The sequence below is a fragment of the Orussus abietinus genome, unplaced genomic scaffold, assembly GCF_000612105.2.
Source record: "Orussus abietinus isolate OABI.00-Male unplaced genomic scaffold, Oabi_2.0 scaffold6, whole genome shotgun sequence".
Classification (NCBI taxonomy): Eukaryota; Metazoa; Arthropoda; class Insecta; order Hymenoptera; family Orussidae; genus Orussus; species Orussus abietinus.
Genome location: NW_019396002.1, coordinates 1,974,627 through 1,991,094, shown reverse-complemented (window position 1 = coordinate 1,991,094; position 16,468 = coordinate 1,974,627). Strand labels below are relative to the sequence as shown.

Below are 16,468 nucleotides of genomic sequence, written 5' to 3'. Positions count from 1 at the left end.
TTTCGATCGATATACAATTATCGAAGGCTCTGATATGAGAAACGAAAGGGTCAGGACAATTTGACGACAACTTAGAACACTTTGGTAATCGATAAACTCGCATTTGAACGGGATAAAGGCAAAAAAAGTGTTTTATGCGCTTCTATGCTAAAACGATGGGAATACGAGGTCTCGGAGTGAAAATTTAATTGACCTGGAAATCGCAGATGGCGCAGGGGGTCCCTCTGCAGTCAATTAGGGCCGCAGAAAGCACGAATCCAGAGGATTTCTGAAGTTTTACTTCGATTTCTTTATAATTATTGTACGAAAACGACAGGTGGAGTATGCCATTTGGTACAATACCCAATATAATTCGACACAGCTGTCAATATAAAAACGAACGTTGGCAACGTAGGCATTTAGAAAAATATTATTTTTCGACGTCAATCAAGTTCCTCGACGCGGTTAACTTCACCTTAAGCCTTTCCTCTTATTAATTTGAGCATCGGCGAACGGGGTCGTGCACATCGGTCGCGATTACGCGTCCTCACGAGTCGGGTACGTGTCGCAATTCCGGTCGGCGCGTCACGCGTCGGTTTTCGCACCTCGCGATTACGATTACGCGCGACCGCTAGAAGTACGTGTCAGAATTTGCGTGAGCTCGGGTGTACGGTATAACGTAATTCGCCGGGAAGTACGCAAGGCATCTACGCGGGCTTAACGCCGGGACCCGAATCTTCGACCCGACTTCTGGTTCGTCAATTAATTACGCCGTGCGGCCATTTTGCGGCGGCCCGAGTGCCCTCGAAAAACGGCGAGGAATGTCGAAAGGAAAAGGACGCCGATTGAAAGGGAACCACGAGTCTCCTTTTCAACGGTCCGGATGACACTCTTTTATTTATCTGGATCCATGAGTTCGCCGTTAACGACCGTTCCTCGACCTCGGCACGAGGGCGCGGCTGGAGAAGGAACTCTCTTAATTCCAAGGGATACGTCGCAGTTCCGAAGTGCGGAAAGAGACGCAATAAGTGCGTGGCGAGCGCGTAGGAGAGTCGATGGTTCTTCAGGCGGCGAGCAACTGTCGCGGTTGCCCGCGGTTGCCCCCTCGGTGCGTGCCAGGAGGGACGTGGGGCGTCGTCGGCGTCGCTGGCGTCGCGCGGCCGCAGGGTCGGAGGGTCGGCACCGCGGCATCGTCCGTCAGTCGTCGGCGGACCGCCGCGCGAGCCGGTCGATCGCGCTGGAGAGGTTAGGTCTTCCTTCGCGGCACCGATTGGAGCCGCGAGATCGTTGCATGCAATCTCGAGATCCGATGCGAACGATCTTCCTTTCTTTTTTTTTTCTTCTTTTTGTCAGACTTTCTAGGAGTCGCGGAAAATCGGCTCGCGGGAAAGTCGGAGTAAGATAAGCTACGCGGTTGATCGCGGAGTTGGGGGGTCGAATGCGAGATATGAGAAAGATTCGATCGCGATCGGCGATCTCGATCGCGAGGAACTCGAGCTGAAACATGCCGTGGATCAAGTGCCTGGGCGGCGGCGGGGGCGGGAAGACCAGGAGGACCGGGAAGCCGCTCACCGTCAGTCAGCCGGTTCATCTGCTCGTCAAAGTACGTAGACAAGCGCCAGGACTTACGGTTGTATTCCTAGAGACGCCGTTGCCTTAAAAATGCATTAAAAGGAACGCTCGTTAGCGAAGAGGCGCAGAGGCCGCGTCGCGAAGTCGACTCGCTTGGCCGAGTTTCGCGCCAAATCCATTCCGCGCGCAAGACCGGGTTTCTATACTTGAACCTTCCAGAGTAGGGAGGTGTTTTATGAAGATTTCCTTGTACAGTTGGATGAAACATGGGTGTTTATACCTTCCCCAGAGGCTTGTTGACTTGCCGTTGCCGGAGGTTTAGCTTTTAGCAATTGGTTATTGTTCAATTTTCTTTTTAGATGTATTTATTTCCGTGGAAGGTTCTCTAGCTCCGGGAAGCGATTCAATTATGAATCGGAGTAGAGCGTATGAATCTCGTTGTCAGTCATGGGATTGACTTCGGGCCGAGGTAATGGAAGCGGAAACGTCAAGAGGGACGCGAACCGCTCACTGTCAGTCAGCCGGTTCATCTACTCGTTAAGGTACACAATGCGGGGGCTTAAGTTACGAAATGAATTCGCTGCGATAATAAACGCGGCCGAGAGCTACATAAGCGACGTAATAATAGTAAAAATGCGCACGCTAATAAAACAAATGGGAAAAGAGGTCGAGCCGCTAAATGGAGCCCATCGGGCAATAGAGACAGAGGCGCGTCCATTTCGGTCGGGAAAGAAATTGTTGAAAAATGGGGGAGAAAAATTGGCGTCCAGCGGGTCGTTCCATTCGCCAAGCCACGTCATGCGGAACTTAATCTTCTGGGATACCGATGTAACAACCGAGCAACCCGATAACAAAGCGATTTCTGTGACCGGTTTCGGGTTATCAGGCTGGAGGTCACTCCTGTCGCAATAGCAGCAGTTAGCCAAAATATCGAGCGATATGGCCGGGCGTTTCGCGTTATTTATGGGGCTCCTCGTAGGGTACGCATTGCGGAGTAGCCACTTCCGAGCTAAGGCGCTGCGACAATAACGCACTCGGTGATAAATCAAGACTATTTACCATGACCAGCCTCGACTTATCGAGGGTCGTTAAAATCCAATGCATCGGAAGGCCGAAATGACGAGTGATAATGGGGGCGTAACTTACCCCTTGTGACAATTTTCTAACATTTGCTGCAAGTTTGTCGAAAAATCGAGAAACCGGATGTGGGACTTAACGCATTCGCGACCGCTGACGTGAACTCACGTCTTTTCAAGTTCTATTCCTGGTTGCCGCTGACGTGAATTCACGTCATTTTAAATTCTATTCCTGGTTGCCGCTGACGTGAATTCACGTCCATAATGTTACACGATACAAGTTTGCGACAACCAGTTTCAGAATTTCATTATTTTCGCCAATGCTCGGTATTTGAAACGGAAAAAAAATTTGCCGTTCGCGAATGCGTTAATCTCTGATTGTGAGACCGCTTGCCTTAATCGGGCACCCCTAAACGCGGTATTTCTGGGTCCGGCTTATTGTATGGTTTATTAAGCCGGAAGTTAATTACGCTGCTTATGTACATCGGGAGGCCGAAATGTCGAGCGATAACCGGCCGATAAAGTTTTGCCTCCTCCGCTGTGACCAGAACAGTCGGCGAGCCGTTTCTCGCCGGTAAGCCGGTTCATCTGCTCGTTAAGGTGCGCGATGCCGAGCGAAAACTTCCGACTGGAATACCCGGCATACCTGTGTAACAACAACATGCCCAATAACCGGACCATTTGGCCGGGGCCGGTTTGTTTAATCATGCCGAAGGGTAATTAAATCGCGACAACGGTCGAACTCTCGGGCGATAACGAAACGATCTCGCCTATACGTCTCATTGTTTGGCGTTTTCATCACCTTTTTCATATTTATTGACAATGGCGCAGTAAGAAATCCTGGTCGATCGACCTCCGCGGCTGAGTTCCGCGCCAAGCACACAATCCGCGGCGCTACGAAAATTCTTTCCTGGTCCACCCATTGACGTCACGATCGGTCTGTTAAGGTCTATTTCTTGAGCATCGTACAATAAAAATAGTCGGGGAATTGATTTATTGCGTCTTTACGTTTGATAAAACTTATTTCGGAGGAGCGACAGGTGCGAGGAGGGGCAGGCGAACTTATTTACGAATTTGCCGAAATTCTCGGTCGCAAGGCATTTTTATTCGCTTGTCTTTGTCGATTGGGCGTTTTCAAGTTTGTGAAGGACGCAACAAGAAAAATCGATTTCTTGCATATTTGCGTTTGATGAAACGTGTCTTGAAGAAACAAGAGGTACATGAAGCAGGTACAAGTTCTTTCAGAATTCCCTGGGACTTTGAGCTTTAACGTTAATTATATAGACGATGAACCCTCATAACTTATTCGACCCGTGTCCACGCGAGGGAAGAAATTTTCATTCATCATTCGGTTGAGCGTTTTCAATTTCGTCGTGCCTTCAACGCTGACTGATTTAGTGTTCGAGAGAGACGGACTAAGGGGCCCGCGAATGTCCGAGCTCGCTACTTTTATTCAATTCTAATCTTTCGCTTAAATGTCCCCCCTCTCTCTCACAACTATGAATGACTCTCACTCATGCTCGCACTTATTCAAATGTTTTGATCGCCCGTTTATTGGAGCGTGGATGCTGGCCTAATTTTGGCCGACCCTTCCTGGCCTTCCAGAGGTCACGTGTGGAGATTAAATCGTCTCCACATGTGGCCACCGAAGGGTTAAATTAGCCAGACTTTTCGATTTTTCGACTTCGAAGGCGTAACACGAGGTGCCTCGTGCCGGCGTTTTGTTGCTCCCCCGATTTCGGGGAAAAGGTCGACACATTGACGTCAGGTTTAATCTGGTAACAGGGCCTATTCCCCGGCGTCCTAGCCCGAAAATAGGCTGGAAGTAACAGTCGCCTGGTTGTTTCGCTAATTCCCTAAGCCGGATGGTCATCCATCTTTCAATTGGCCTGAACTCATCGCAAAAGTGGAGACGCAACCTCGCCTCGCGTCAATTAAGAAAACGGTTCCATCCCTGATGAAGAGAGAGAGAGAAAAAAAGAAATTAGAAAATGTGTCGCCGGACGCAAGTTTCACATAACTGGTCAGGCAATAACCCTTGACATGTATTGTAAAAAGTGGTTAATGCGATTCGACTTGGCCGCCACTAACAAGGAGAGAACCCGCGGGCTGCGAGGCGAGAATTTTGATCAGCTTTCGCCGGGGCAAGAAAGAAAAGAAAGTCGGGAAGGCGGGAGGGAAGAACTCCCTAGAGTTTGGCCCAGTTTTGCGGGATTTAGTGCAGGTTCTAAACACTCCGAAGGTAATGCTAGAGCTTTTTCGGGATGGGGAGATTGAGACACGAAGATCTCTCATCGGAGTTTGGGGGGCAATTCGGGGCGCGAGTCTCTGGCGAAGAGGGCTTTTGCGCTGCCAAAATGGCGGGATCACTTGACGCGGAATAGTCTGGAGGCCCATTAAGGCATGAGTATAAATAATACCAACTCCTTCGGGAGTCGGCTACCAGGATAATCGCGTGCGAGTTTCGTGTCTGACGCATCGTGGACTGCCCCGCTTACGAAGCGGTTTTTCTTTCTTTCTTTTTCTTTTTTTTCTTTTTTTCAATCTAACCAGACAACTTACATTCCCGATGGGGGAGTCGTCTTCTCGGGGTCAATTAGAGACCACACCTCGTGTTTTCGACGTGTTCCTGGTCGTAGTTTTACCTCATGCGAGCCTGGTGAACGCATGGATTTCGAGTATAATGCGAGAATTTAAGGCAGGAAGATTTCAATGAAATAGGTCTTATTTTTAAACTGAACTATTCAGTTATGTCCGTTCTTGTAGGGTCGAGGTCTAAACGAGAGATCACTAAATCGAGAGGAGGTTAAACTTCGGAAACCTCAATTTACAAGTCTCGCTTTTTTCCTTGGCCTTAGGAACAGGTTTACGTAAATTGTTAACATTCATTGCAATACTAAATCTGATTAAACAACTATTTAAGATTCTACTTATTGTTAGTACGAATGCAGTAATGTTATGAACTCGTATTTCTAATATGTTTCCCAGTTAATTTTAGTCCGCCTTCTACAATAATTAGCTTGAAGCTTTTCAAGTCCTATTTGTTTAAAATGAGATGGCCATTCCAATTTGAAAAATTTCAGGCCTCGATTCAATTGTAACAATTCGAGGATTTTGAGATTCAAATCAGAAAAGTGCACACAGAGATTAAATTAAACGAGATTAAAATTTCGGTCGGCGAGCTACATTCTCAAAATGAAGCAAACGATTTCCGACCCGGCTTCACCAACCCCGGGTAACAAGTTAAGAAGTTAATCTTCGGTTATAACGAGTTGTGTGTTTACTTTAACGTACGGTTAGATAATGATTTAATCGGTGTCGATGCAACCATTAAAGGCTTAACCGCCGATTTCAGCGGTTTCCGAGTTTCAGCTCTTCCCTTTGAAACTAACGTCAACTCTCATCCCTGAAGGGGATGTCGCTTTCTGGGGTCAATTAACGACCACACCTCGCGAGTTAAAGTCAAAGTAGAAGACAATCGATGACTTCTTTAACCCCTCAAGTGGCGGCAGCTGGCTCGGCCATAAACCAAACTAAGCTCGACTAAACTGAACTAAGCCCACGGGAAGGCTAATCGAATTAGCGAGCAGCCCTCGGCGTGGGATGCATTAGCGTAATCGATATGCGCTCGTTTCGTTCGATATAATCGTCCGGCGCTCGCTCGACGACCGGCTTTTCTTGCCCGGAGTGCATTAGAAGGGCCGCGCTCTTTGGCGGCCGCGTAGCGGAGATAAAAAATCCGGGGAAAGGGGGAAAAACGAAAAAGGGAGCTCTCGCCGGCGCAGCCAACACTTTGTCGGCGCGGGAAAAGGTTCCGGAGGACAAAGAAACGTTTGGCCGAATCCGCGGCCGTTGTTTGGCCGAGTGGGATTACTCGGGGCAATATAAATGGCGCTTGACTCTCGGACGCGGATGTTCCTTGCGAAAAAGCCGAGCTCCTTTCCGGGCGGAAGCTCCTTCGCCTTCCAGATTCAAGTCTCGAGTGCCGGGACCCGAGAGTTTATCAACTCCGCGGCTCCGTTTTGCGTGTATTTATTTGCGGCCGGTCCTCCGGCCCGTCCGGATCCGACGAGAGTTTCGAGGGTAACGAGATTCCCCGGGGGGCAAAAAATAGTCGAACTCCCGGGAAAAGGGCGGAGAGGGTCGCTTTTCAGAGAGGCCGAATGAAATCCTGAAAGGCGAAGTGGAAAATGGGAAACGGGAAAATGGAAATGGTAGAATCCGAAATATCGGCGGGCAGGAAACCCCATTAATGCCTGATTATGCCCGGTCTGAGCGGTAACGAGGATATCCTACTTATGAATGGCCGCCCGGTAACCCGATCGAGCATCGAGAATCCCCGGGTCTTCCCTAAATTATTTTCACACGAGTCGGTGGAATTTTTGTCGTTCCCTTCGGCTCCTTTGGGTCCCTTTTCCTCGTTTTCTCGGAGAATTCGGCCTTCCTCGTTACTGGGAAAGGATGTGGCCGTAAAATTCGTCACGGGAGGACACGTGTCGGGGCCGAAACTTCGAGGTACTGTCATGTGGTTGTATGTATGCTCCAATGGTCATACGGTCATATGGTCATATGGTCATATGGTGGAATAGTCTTTCGGCCTAATGGTGTAACGGTCATGTAGTCTTACGATCGCATTGTCATACGTTCTTTCGGTCATAAAATCCTCACGGTCAAATTGTCTCATACGCACCGCCTATTCTCCTGAGCCGCTCCAAGAGAAAGCCGCGGATCGGTTTCCCGCGGCCGGTGTACAAATTACGCGTCCTTGAAACAATCAAGCGGGAATGCTCGCGATCAGGTACAATTACGAGAGAGCCGATCGAACGGCTCGACGTCGCCTTGCCGGCCAAAGATACGTTCGGTCGATCCCTCAAGTAGGCCTCCTTGTAATTTCTATTTATCTCTCCCTCCGGCTACCAGAGAGAGGTAAATAAATCGTCTCGTTTTCCCGAGTCAAAGGTGTATATCTCTTAATACGTTCCCGTACAAAGAGAAATAATCGCTTCTCGGCGACACGTTTTATTTCTACTCTTTCACGGCCACGGCCATTAAGATCGAGAACGGTCAAGAGAAGAGAAGCCCCCAGATATCCGGCTGGTCCAGGAACGGGATTCAGCCGGGGATTCCGAGAGAGGGAGAGAGAAAGAGGCGTTAAATCTTAAGGGGCAGGGAGACAGACAAAGGAGGGAGCCGGGAGTCCCGGTGGGTCCCTAGGGACGCTCCTTAGGCAGGAATCCGCCGCAGATTAGGGCAGGTCAGGCACGTTTCAGGGCTTCCAGGGAAGGGAGACGCGATCGGGAACTTCGACAATGGGCGACGCAATTCGATCCCAAGGATCCTCGCGCCGTCCTAACCTCAAAATCCCCAACGGGGCGCTGATGTGGCGACGCGCCGCGAAGGCACGTCCGCGGCGTTTCTCGATTACTCCTTTAACCGTGACCGAGGGAGGGGAATATTACCGAGCAAGGTGTCGGGCACCAATCGCTTCGTTTTTCGGTCTGGCGAAATAATCGATCGCGCGGTCGTCGTAAATTCTGCGCAGGCGAGGAGGGACCGCGACGCTCGGCGGCGCGGCGCACAAAGTGCGCGCTACTCGGCGCACAATGGCCGCTCGATCGTTTTTAAAACGAGTCTCGCGAGTCGCGGATCGCATTTGAAAGTAAAATCTCCCGGGTCTCGGGCTGCCCCTCGGGGTTCTCTCTCGAGCGCCGTTTCGATTGACCTTGATTATCGGGAGACTGGGGCCACGAGGGACTCCGAGGGACTTCCAGGGGGAATATCCTCTCGGGACTCTCGCCCGTCCGACACGTAAATACGGAAGCGAATATCCTTTGATGTTACGTAAGGGTAAAATGCTGAAAAACTACGTCCCTTTGACCCAGGGAGCGGAACTAATGGGTCTGGGCGCGGAACGTGGAAGCGCGCTTCTGACCAGGGAAGTCAACCAAATCCTGGAATGGCCGAAATCGATCGATAGAAGGAGAAACCCGATGTTTTGTTCCATTCGAGAGTTTTCATCGGAATGACCGCGGCGAAATTTCCGCGAGTGGATGGAGGTGCCATCGGCAGGACAGCTGCCGATGCGTCCATCTGCTTCTATCCTCATCTTCGGGCTTTGTCGATGGCCTCGCCGCCTGGTCGTTTGGTTTGGCCGATGGTCTCCATTGTTCCCTGCCACGTGGTCACCCTCGAGATATCCACGATGGATCGATCAACGTCGATGTCGACCAATTTCCGTGGGGGAACGCGTGCCCACCTAGGGCGGCGACCACGCGCCGTGCGGGCATCGAAGTCTCCAGCTTTTCGGCGCCGAGGGCGCGCCCGACCTGTCGGGGAACGCTTGAAAAAACTCGATCTGCCTAATTTTAACGATTTCTTATCGTACACATCGGTCCACTCCACGACATTATGTAAATCAATACCCCTTGAATGCAGTTACAACCTCCGAGAAACCAAAAGTTGGGCCGGTGCCCTATTAAATATATTCCCAAAATGGATGTACTCTTCTTACATAAGATTGTAATAGATTTATAAATTTAACGTCTTACGCGTGAATTGACGTACATTAATCATCAATTTCTGAATAAATCTCGAAACTTCGATTTTATGAAACCGTGGAGGAGGATTAAAGCATTTGTGTATGGAATTAACAAGACATGTATATACAATGTATACGTACAATATTATAGAATTAGTGTATTATGTCTGAACACGAGGCTTCCAATAAAAGTATTGTTAAATTATAATGTATTTTTTAACGGGGCAGAGTTCAGGCCGGATTTGGGCAGGGCCGTAGTCGATTGCCTTGGATGACCAGTTTGGTCGTCGATTACGGGCAGATAGCGGCACGTCGCCATAGTGGAACGCACGCTCTTCCGCGTGCGGAATGGTCGCGGAATCGGCGCGGTGCTTAAATATTCCAGATACGACCCAAGCCCGGTGGCTTGGACCTCCATCGGTGGCGACCGAGGCCGAGGAGTCCGGCGATCGTGATTCACGAACCGTGATAAGGATCACCGCGGATGCGCCAACTGATACCGCGATGTCCGCTGCGGGGTACTTCGAACCCTCGTGGAGCCTCGCCATTAAAGCGAACGGTTTGAATGGCGATAAGGACTCCATTTTGGTCGGAGCTTTTCGCCCATTCTGATTCCTAACGAGGTGCCCTTTAGTTCTCCGGAAAGAGTTTTTCTGCGTTTTGTGTGGGGAACAATCGCGACCTGCCGAACGCGTCTTTGTCCCCGCGGGAAATCCTTCCCCGACTCGAGGAAGCGTCGGGTGTCGCAATGAATCTTTCATTTCGACGACCCGGAGGCTTTGTGAGGGGTCGGGGGCGTATTTTAGACGTCGCGACGACGACGCAGACCGAGAGTGACTCGTGCGGGGCAAGGTCGTCAAGCCGGAAATAGCGTCGGGGTCTATTTCCTTTAGAGAGAAAAATTCAAAAAGGTTTAAACCCATTCCTTAAATTACACCGCTAAACTGTAAAAGTATTCACAAATAACTCGCATAACGGCAACAGTAAGCACAACAGGAAGAATTGGCCAGTCAATCTGTAAAACATCAACGCCATATCAAGTTGCCTGCAATTTCTTTGCCCAGTTCTTACCATTATGCTTATTTTTATGCTTACGCGAGATATCTGTGAAAACCCTAATGCCTAAAAATCAATGTTTTCATACCTAAAAATTACATATATTCTTAAGCTTAACGAGAAGATTACATCTATATCTTGGTAATAACAGGTCTTTTTTTTAATATCACTATCTTTTTATATTATCCTGAAGAATACTTAAGAAAAGATCAGGTTAATACTATTATATGCGCCTGGTTGAATGATTTTCAATTATCATTCATGAGAAAGTCTGTTTATGATATGACTGAAATCTGGTCGTACATATATGGACATCTTAACTGGATTTCTGAACTATCAAATAAATTTACGGTAGAAAGTTCTTATTCGTTTACCTAGAAATTTTCTTTGGATTTACCAGAAGAAAAAAGTACTAATTCACCCAGATAACCATTTACTAGATGTATCTCATACTTTTAATTAGAAAAATAGTTAGCGATTTTGACTTTTAGGTGTTCAGGTTAAAGTCATTGGCGCACTCGTATCGACGTCTCGTAGAAATGTTGACTTGATCGTGGGTTTTCCGCCCCCTTTCTTTCGCTCTCACGGGGGGTCCGGCGTTAAGAAAGAGAGAGAGCCGGTAAACGGCGAATTCCGTCGTTAAGTCGTTACACGACGAAGGTTGGGTCCGATCGCAGGCCCGAGCTCGGAAAATGGGACTCCTCTCGATTCGAGGGGCCTTCCTCTTCGGGGAAGGCTTGGAACTAGCTCAGGCCGTTCTCCGTCCGTTTACCCGGTCGTTTAACGAGCGCGTTCTCGGCGTGGCGTTAATCGGTCGCGACGCTAGGCACTCTTGAGTTATGCCCGGATTCGTCTCGCCGTTGACCAACGGCGTATTCAACTCGAATTTCCCGTAACGAGGACCCATCGTTTCACATAAAAGACGTTCCACCGAACATCTTAAAAACGAAAAAAAAAAGCAATAAACAATTTAGATTCGATACCTTTCTTCACTTCCAGCGTTAAACCGACAGAAATTCAAGGTGCTTGCTCCGCTAGGACCCTTATAAATTTGACCGCGCCATTTTCCCCCTTTTGCCTGTTCTTAAAAAATCAAACAATGAAAAACATATCGCGTCTAAACGTTCTCTTCTCTTCTTGGCTTAAAATGATAGAAATTCAGGTTCTCGTTAATTATACAGGTCGGAGTAAAAATTACCGCGCCATTACTGTTATCCTTTTTTCAAGAGCTTCTTTTTTTTTTTCCTGTGGGGAAAACTATGAAATTGCAGGCTGAATCTAGGTTCTAGCAAGCATTTTCCCTGGAGTTCCCAATCACGGTCATAGTAGATCCTGGTTAATACTAGCTCGTACATCCAGATATTTTTTTCTGGTTAATGGCGGCCAAGACCTGGTTAAGATTTAATTTTGCATCCAAGACGGTCTTGTCTACAGTTTTCCCCATTAGCGCCTAGCTAGGGCCTATATGACATAAAAAAAAGGCAGTATCCTAATTATATTCGATTCTTCCATTCTCCGACGAACTTAGGTCGTCCTAGCTAACCTTTGTATAGGAAATTGCGACATTGTGACATCGACCCTACATTGCTAGGTTGACGACCTAGCTAGGTCCTCTCTGGCGCCCTTGAAAATTTTCTACACCTGGTCGGGCCTTTGGGTTAAACATTTAGACCGACCAGGGCGCCCGAGATTGAGAGCCACGGGGAAATTAACGTTGATTCGACAAATTCATTAGCGTCCGGAAACTCCCTCGTGGCCCCGAGCTCGAGCCTCGACGGACGAGCGACTCGGTGTCTTAGCTCGGTGTAAACCATTAAATCGAATCGACCGAGAGGAGCGAGAAGAAAAAGAAAAACAATGGAGTCGATCGATCATTAGACCGATGAGGCGGATCGCGATCTGGATCATCCGCGATTTTTCCTCCCAGTGGAGGCGCGACCTCGTGCGTTTCCGCGGCGGTGACGACACCGATGACACTCTCATTAAATCGACCGAGTCGTGTCAACTCGTAATCATAATCGCCGGCGGAATTCGTTAACACCGATCGCTCGATGCACTCGGCCCAAGGACACATCCGCATATTTAGCCGCATAACAATGCAACTTTTAATATCCGTGACACGGACACCCGATAAGAGCGATCGTCATCGGGACATATACGAGAACCACGTGTTGGGAGTTTTTTTAAGCTGCGTAAGAAATGAACGATAATTGTTAAGGTATATAATATGTTCGTCCTGGGATTAATAATATGACTGCTTTCCTTCGAAGAGGCACATCCGCATATTTAGGCGCATAACAATGCTACTTTTAATATCCGTGACACGGACACCCGATAAGAGCGATCGTCATCGGGACATATACGAGAACCACGTGTTGGGAGTGTTTTTAAGCTGCGTAAGAAATGAACGATAATTGTTATGGTACATGATATGTTCATGGATTAATAATATGACTGCTTTCCTTCGAACAGGCGGATACTTGGCTTCTCGTTAGGTTAATACCTTTCGACTCGAGTTAATTCGACTCGCGTGCGATCATGCCGTCATCATAAGTCGACGGAAGTGCGCGAGGTCGCGTTTTCATTGCGAATGGGACCGAGCGATTCGCGCGATTAGCCTGATAACCCCTATAGCGAAAGGATACGTAATGCGCATATCGCGGCGACCCGTGCGAACCCATGAATATGCTAATGCACGCTTCGAGCACACGCGTGTTACGCAGGAGAGTCGTGTACAACATGGACGACATGCGTACGAACAAGTAAAAGTCACCGGGTGGATAGAGTATCCTGTTTTACGGGGTTTTCTCAAAGGAAATGAATGTCCCCGAATTGCAAGATTTTTTGTGTTTTAAAATTGAAGGTTAGGAATCTACCCTACGTTTTCTTGAAACTCCGCGATGGCAGAATGTCGGATTTATAGGGTCTACATTAGGGTGTCGTGAATTTTAAAGGGCTTTGACAATAAATGTATATACTTAGATTACAGTTCCCAGTATTTTTTTTTTTTCATTTGAGGGTTGATTCGTCTTCGGTCGTCTCTTGGAAAACGGCAATGAACGAAGATTTTTTTCTAAAAAATGTTATATCGAAATTGCAGTGTGAAATATTTTCAAAAATTCGATGTCTTGTCTTCTCGGAGAACCGCGATGGGCGAAGCTCGGCTTACATCTGAAGGGGTTAAAAAAAAAAAAATGTGTACAGTACATCGAAATTACAGTTTCCACTATTTCTTCTCAAAATGGAAAGGATCGCGATAGTTGGTTTAGAGGTCTTCTAGGGTGTCGGATTCCGTCATTTTGGGAAATTGGAGGTTGGGATTCGATGTCTTGGCGTCCTCTTGGAGAACCGCGATGGCCGAAGGTCGGCTTAAAGGGCGCCCGCCGTTACCAATTGTCGCTCCGATTAGAGCTCGTTCTCCGCGTCTCGGCGCGATTACTCTTAATCCACCTTCATTATCGTCGATCGTCGCGGGGAATGCGGGCCCCTCTTTTTCTCCGTTCTCCGTTTCTTCTCCCTACTAGCCCCCCTTGGAAAGGACGCGGTGGGAGGAAGCGAGGAACGGAGAAAGACCGAGAAGAGGCACGAGCCAAGCCGAATACGGGATGTCGGAAATTACGCTGCAGTCCGATTATGCATCGGATTATGCAAGTCCGAGTCCCGCCGTTACGATTGCACGAGGTCTAAGCGATATGCTGCACGCGTTAGTCCGAGGTCCCACGGACCGCATCGGATGTCGCACAAAGCGCGGCGCGTCGACGCGTCGAGAATGGAAGTCCAATAAGAAGTGCGTTTAACTTCTTGCGCTGGCATGACGTGATGCACGTGTCCAATGTTATTTACATTTACGATGGAAATGACGTGCTATGCCTGCAGACTGTTTATAGTACCTGAAATGCGAGTTTGAGAGGGGCTTCTGCCAATTCATTTTTAGTGCAAGAAGTTAAAAGACCCTTCTCAGTATCGACTGTCAAAAGAAAGAGATTCTTGAGAGTAACTAACGAAATGATACCCCTTATTAACTTTAAACGTTATATGGATATTTAAGTGGATTTTAATACCAAACATTAATTTCCTTCGAGTAAAAATATTGAATCGTTTTTCAGTTATATGTCATTTACTAGTCAGTGAAAACAAGTTACTCGATGAAAACAGTAAAACTAGTCGAAGTAAAAATTTGAAAAGAACAAGAAAACCCTTTGAGTCCGCTATCACTGATACTGGGATAATCTGCAAATACAAAAGCGTGACAGAATTTGAAAAGGTATCAATTTTGTAGATAAAGAAACTTTATTTTTTGAGTCGCAAATCCCGAATTTTGCAATTAGTTGAAATAGTAGAAAGACCTCTTAACCCCGTGCGACATTTCCGCCGGGGAGAAATACTAGTTCATACTTTTCGACGCGTCGCGTCGTGAACGCGCTCCGTGCGACACCCAACGCACTTAGTGAGACCCCGGCTTTACGTGTGTTACGAGCGGAGGGCCCACGCGATGCGACCCACATACGGGGCCTTACGTGCCGACGTCGCGGGTTTCCAATATTTCTTCAGGCATAATCACCTGAAAAGTATGATATCGAGAAGACGCTATCGGCATTCGATTAACGGGTCGATCGGGTTAATAAAGATCGTGGGGCGGTCTCAGTAGGTTTTCAATGTAACAGGCGGCGGATGTATTAATCCGCCGATCGAAGGAAGTCCCTTGTCTCGGCAACGGTTCTTCGCGATATCAATCTCTGGACGGAGATTACGCGCAACGTAGGCGGGCCCACTTCGAAGAGGTTGTCGGAGCAGACGATAAGCTAAGCCACTTGGATCGGTCGGGGGAAATTCGGTCAGTCGAGAGATCGAATTGCTCCCGAGGTCCGCCGCGGCGAGACGGACGCGGAAAAGGGGCCCTTCGGGCCCCGGGGAATGACGGTAATTATTCCCGGAGGAATTTACGTATATCATCTTCTGGAATGAAGTTCCTCTTAACGAGGCTTGCCCTCCTTAACGAGCGGCCTAGGAGACGAGAGTAATGTCGCGATTACGAAACGATCAGGGGACGCTTCCCAGAATGTCGTGGGCTCGATAGGGCCCTGAACTCGGGGCTCTATGTAATGCCCCTGACCACTAGGGAAAGGAAACAATGCCGAGCGCATTTTTCTTCAGATTATTTCTACTATTTTTTTTTGTGGGAAATCGTAAACCCTTGTCACTGGCCGCTCCGCACTCGGGGACCGCAGTGTCTAGAATTCAGATGTCGGTGTTATCTAACGCATTGCGACACCTGTTGGCGCCTTATTTGAATTTCTGCACGGGTAAACGACACGACGGAGGCCGCGGTCGGCCGTTACACGGTAACGCGAGACCCGCGGGACGTCGCGACGCCCATCGACGTCCGCGGCGGCGTTATTCAAGCCGAGCGAGTCGCTTCGACGTCGGGGGTTGACCACTTCCGACGACCCAGACGCCGTGTTTCGAGACATTCAGAAATCAACGAGGCCCAATCGAAACCCTGAAACTTCGTGAAAACGATCCACGTGGGATAAGAAATCGGAAAATTCTCGGGGATTTCACAATCTCAAAACTTCATTCGATGGGTCGAACCCTCGAGAAGAACTCGGTGGGCCCAAGCGAGCCTTAAGGCCCCGGAGAGGCACTCGGCCCAATAATTGTGTGTGCAGCGATCGGTAAGTTGGGACCGGTCCATCGCGGTCGGCGTCTCGGCATTGCCGACGGCGAGCGTCGTCTGCATACAGGCGTCGGGCCCCGCGTCCATCTCCGGCGTTGCGTGCGGTCGGCGCGAGAGGATCGTCGCGGGTTTCTGAACTCTTATTTATTCGAGCCTGGGTCGCCTGCGGTCTCGGGCCGGTTTCTGCGGTCCCGGCTTCGCCTTGGGCCCCTGCACGGAGGCCCTCAAAGGGGGTCGCGATTCGCGGGCCCGATTCGGTTACACTCGCGGCTTGCCTTCGATCGCTCTCAAAATCCGAACCGAATCACGAACCTTAACGAAGGCCCAAAGATAAATATGACAATGAACGTATTTAAAAATGGGCCTTAGGACCCATTTTTGGAGTTGGAGTCGCGCTATTTGTGGAATATAGTTACGTTTTTGTCATTGTCCTTACGTAGCGTCTTCCGGGTATAATTGTCTCGGGGTTCGACCGGGAGGTTGAGAAGAATTTCGGGCCCGAACCCGGGGCCCGGTTGGCAGGGAGAGGGGCCGGGCCCTGATCGGTAATCCCTCTTTCGTTCCGATGAC

The 16,468-nt window shown here is 48.9% G+C and overlaps 1 protein-coding gene across 5 annotated transcripts in view; it reads left to right on the top strand.

The window, feature by feature from the left end:
* Window positions 1–1,192: 1,192 nt before the first annotated feature.
* The window catches only part of LOC105704496 (tensin-3), a 58,074-nt gene continuing 42,798 nt past the window's right edge, over window positions 1,193–16,468 (top strand). For all 5 annotated transcript variants that reach the window (XM_012433771.2, XM_023434264.1, XM_023434260.1 and 2 more), the window contains exon 1: window positions 1,193–1,582. In XM_012433771.2, coding sequence (XP_012289194.1) covers window positions 1,484–1,582 — 99 coding nt within the window. In that variant the 5' untranslated portion in view covers window positions 1,193–1,483. The remainder of the gene's footprint in view (window positions 1,583–16,468) is intronic.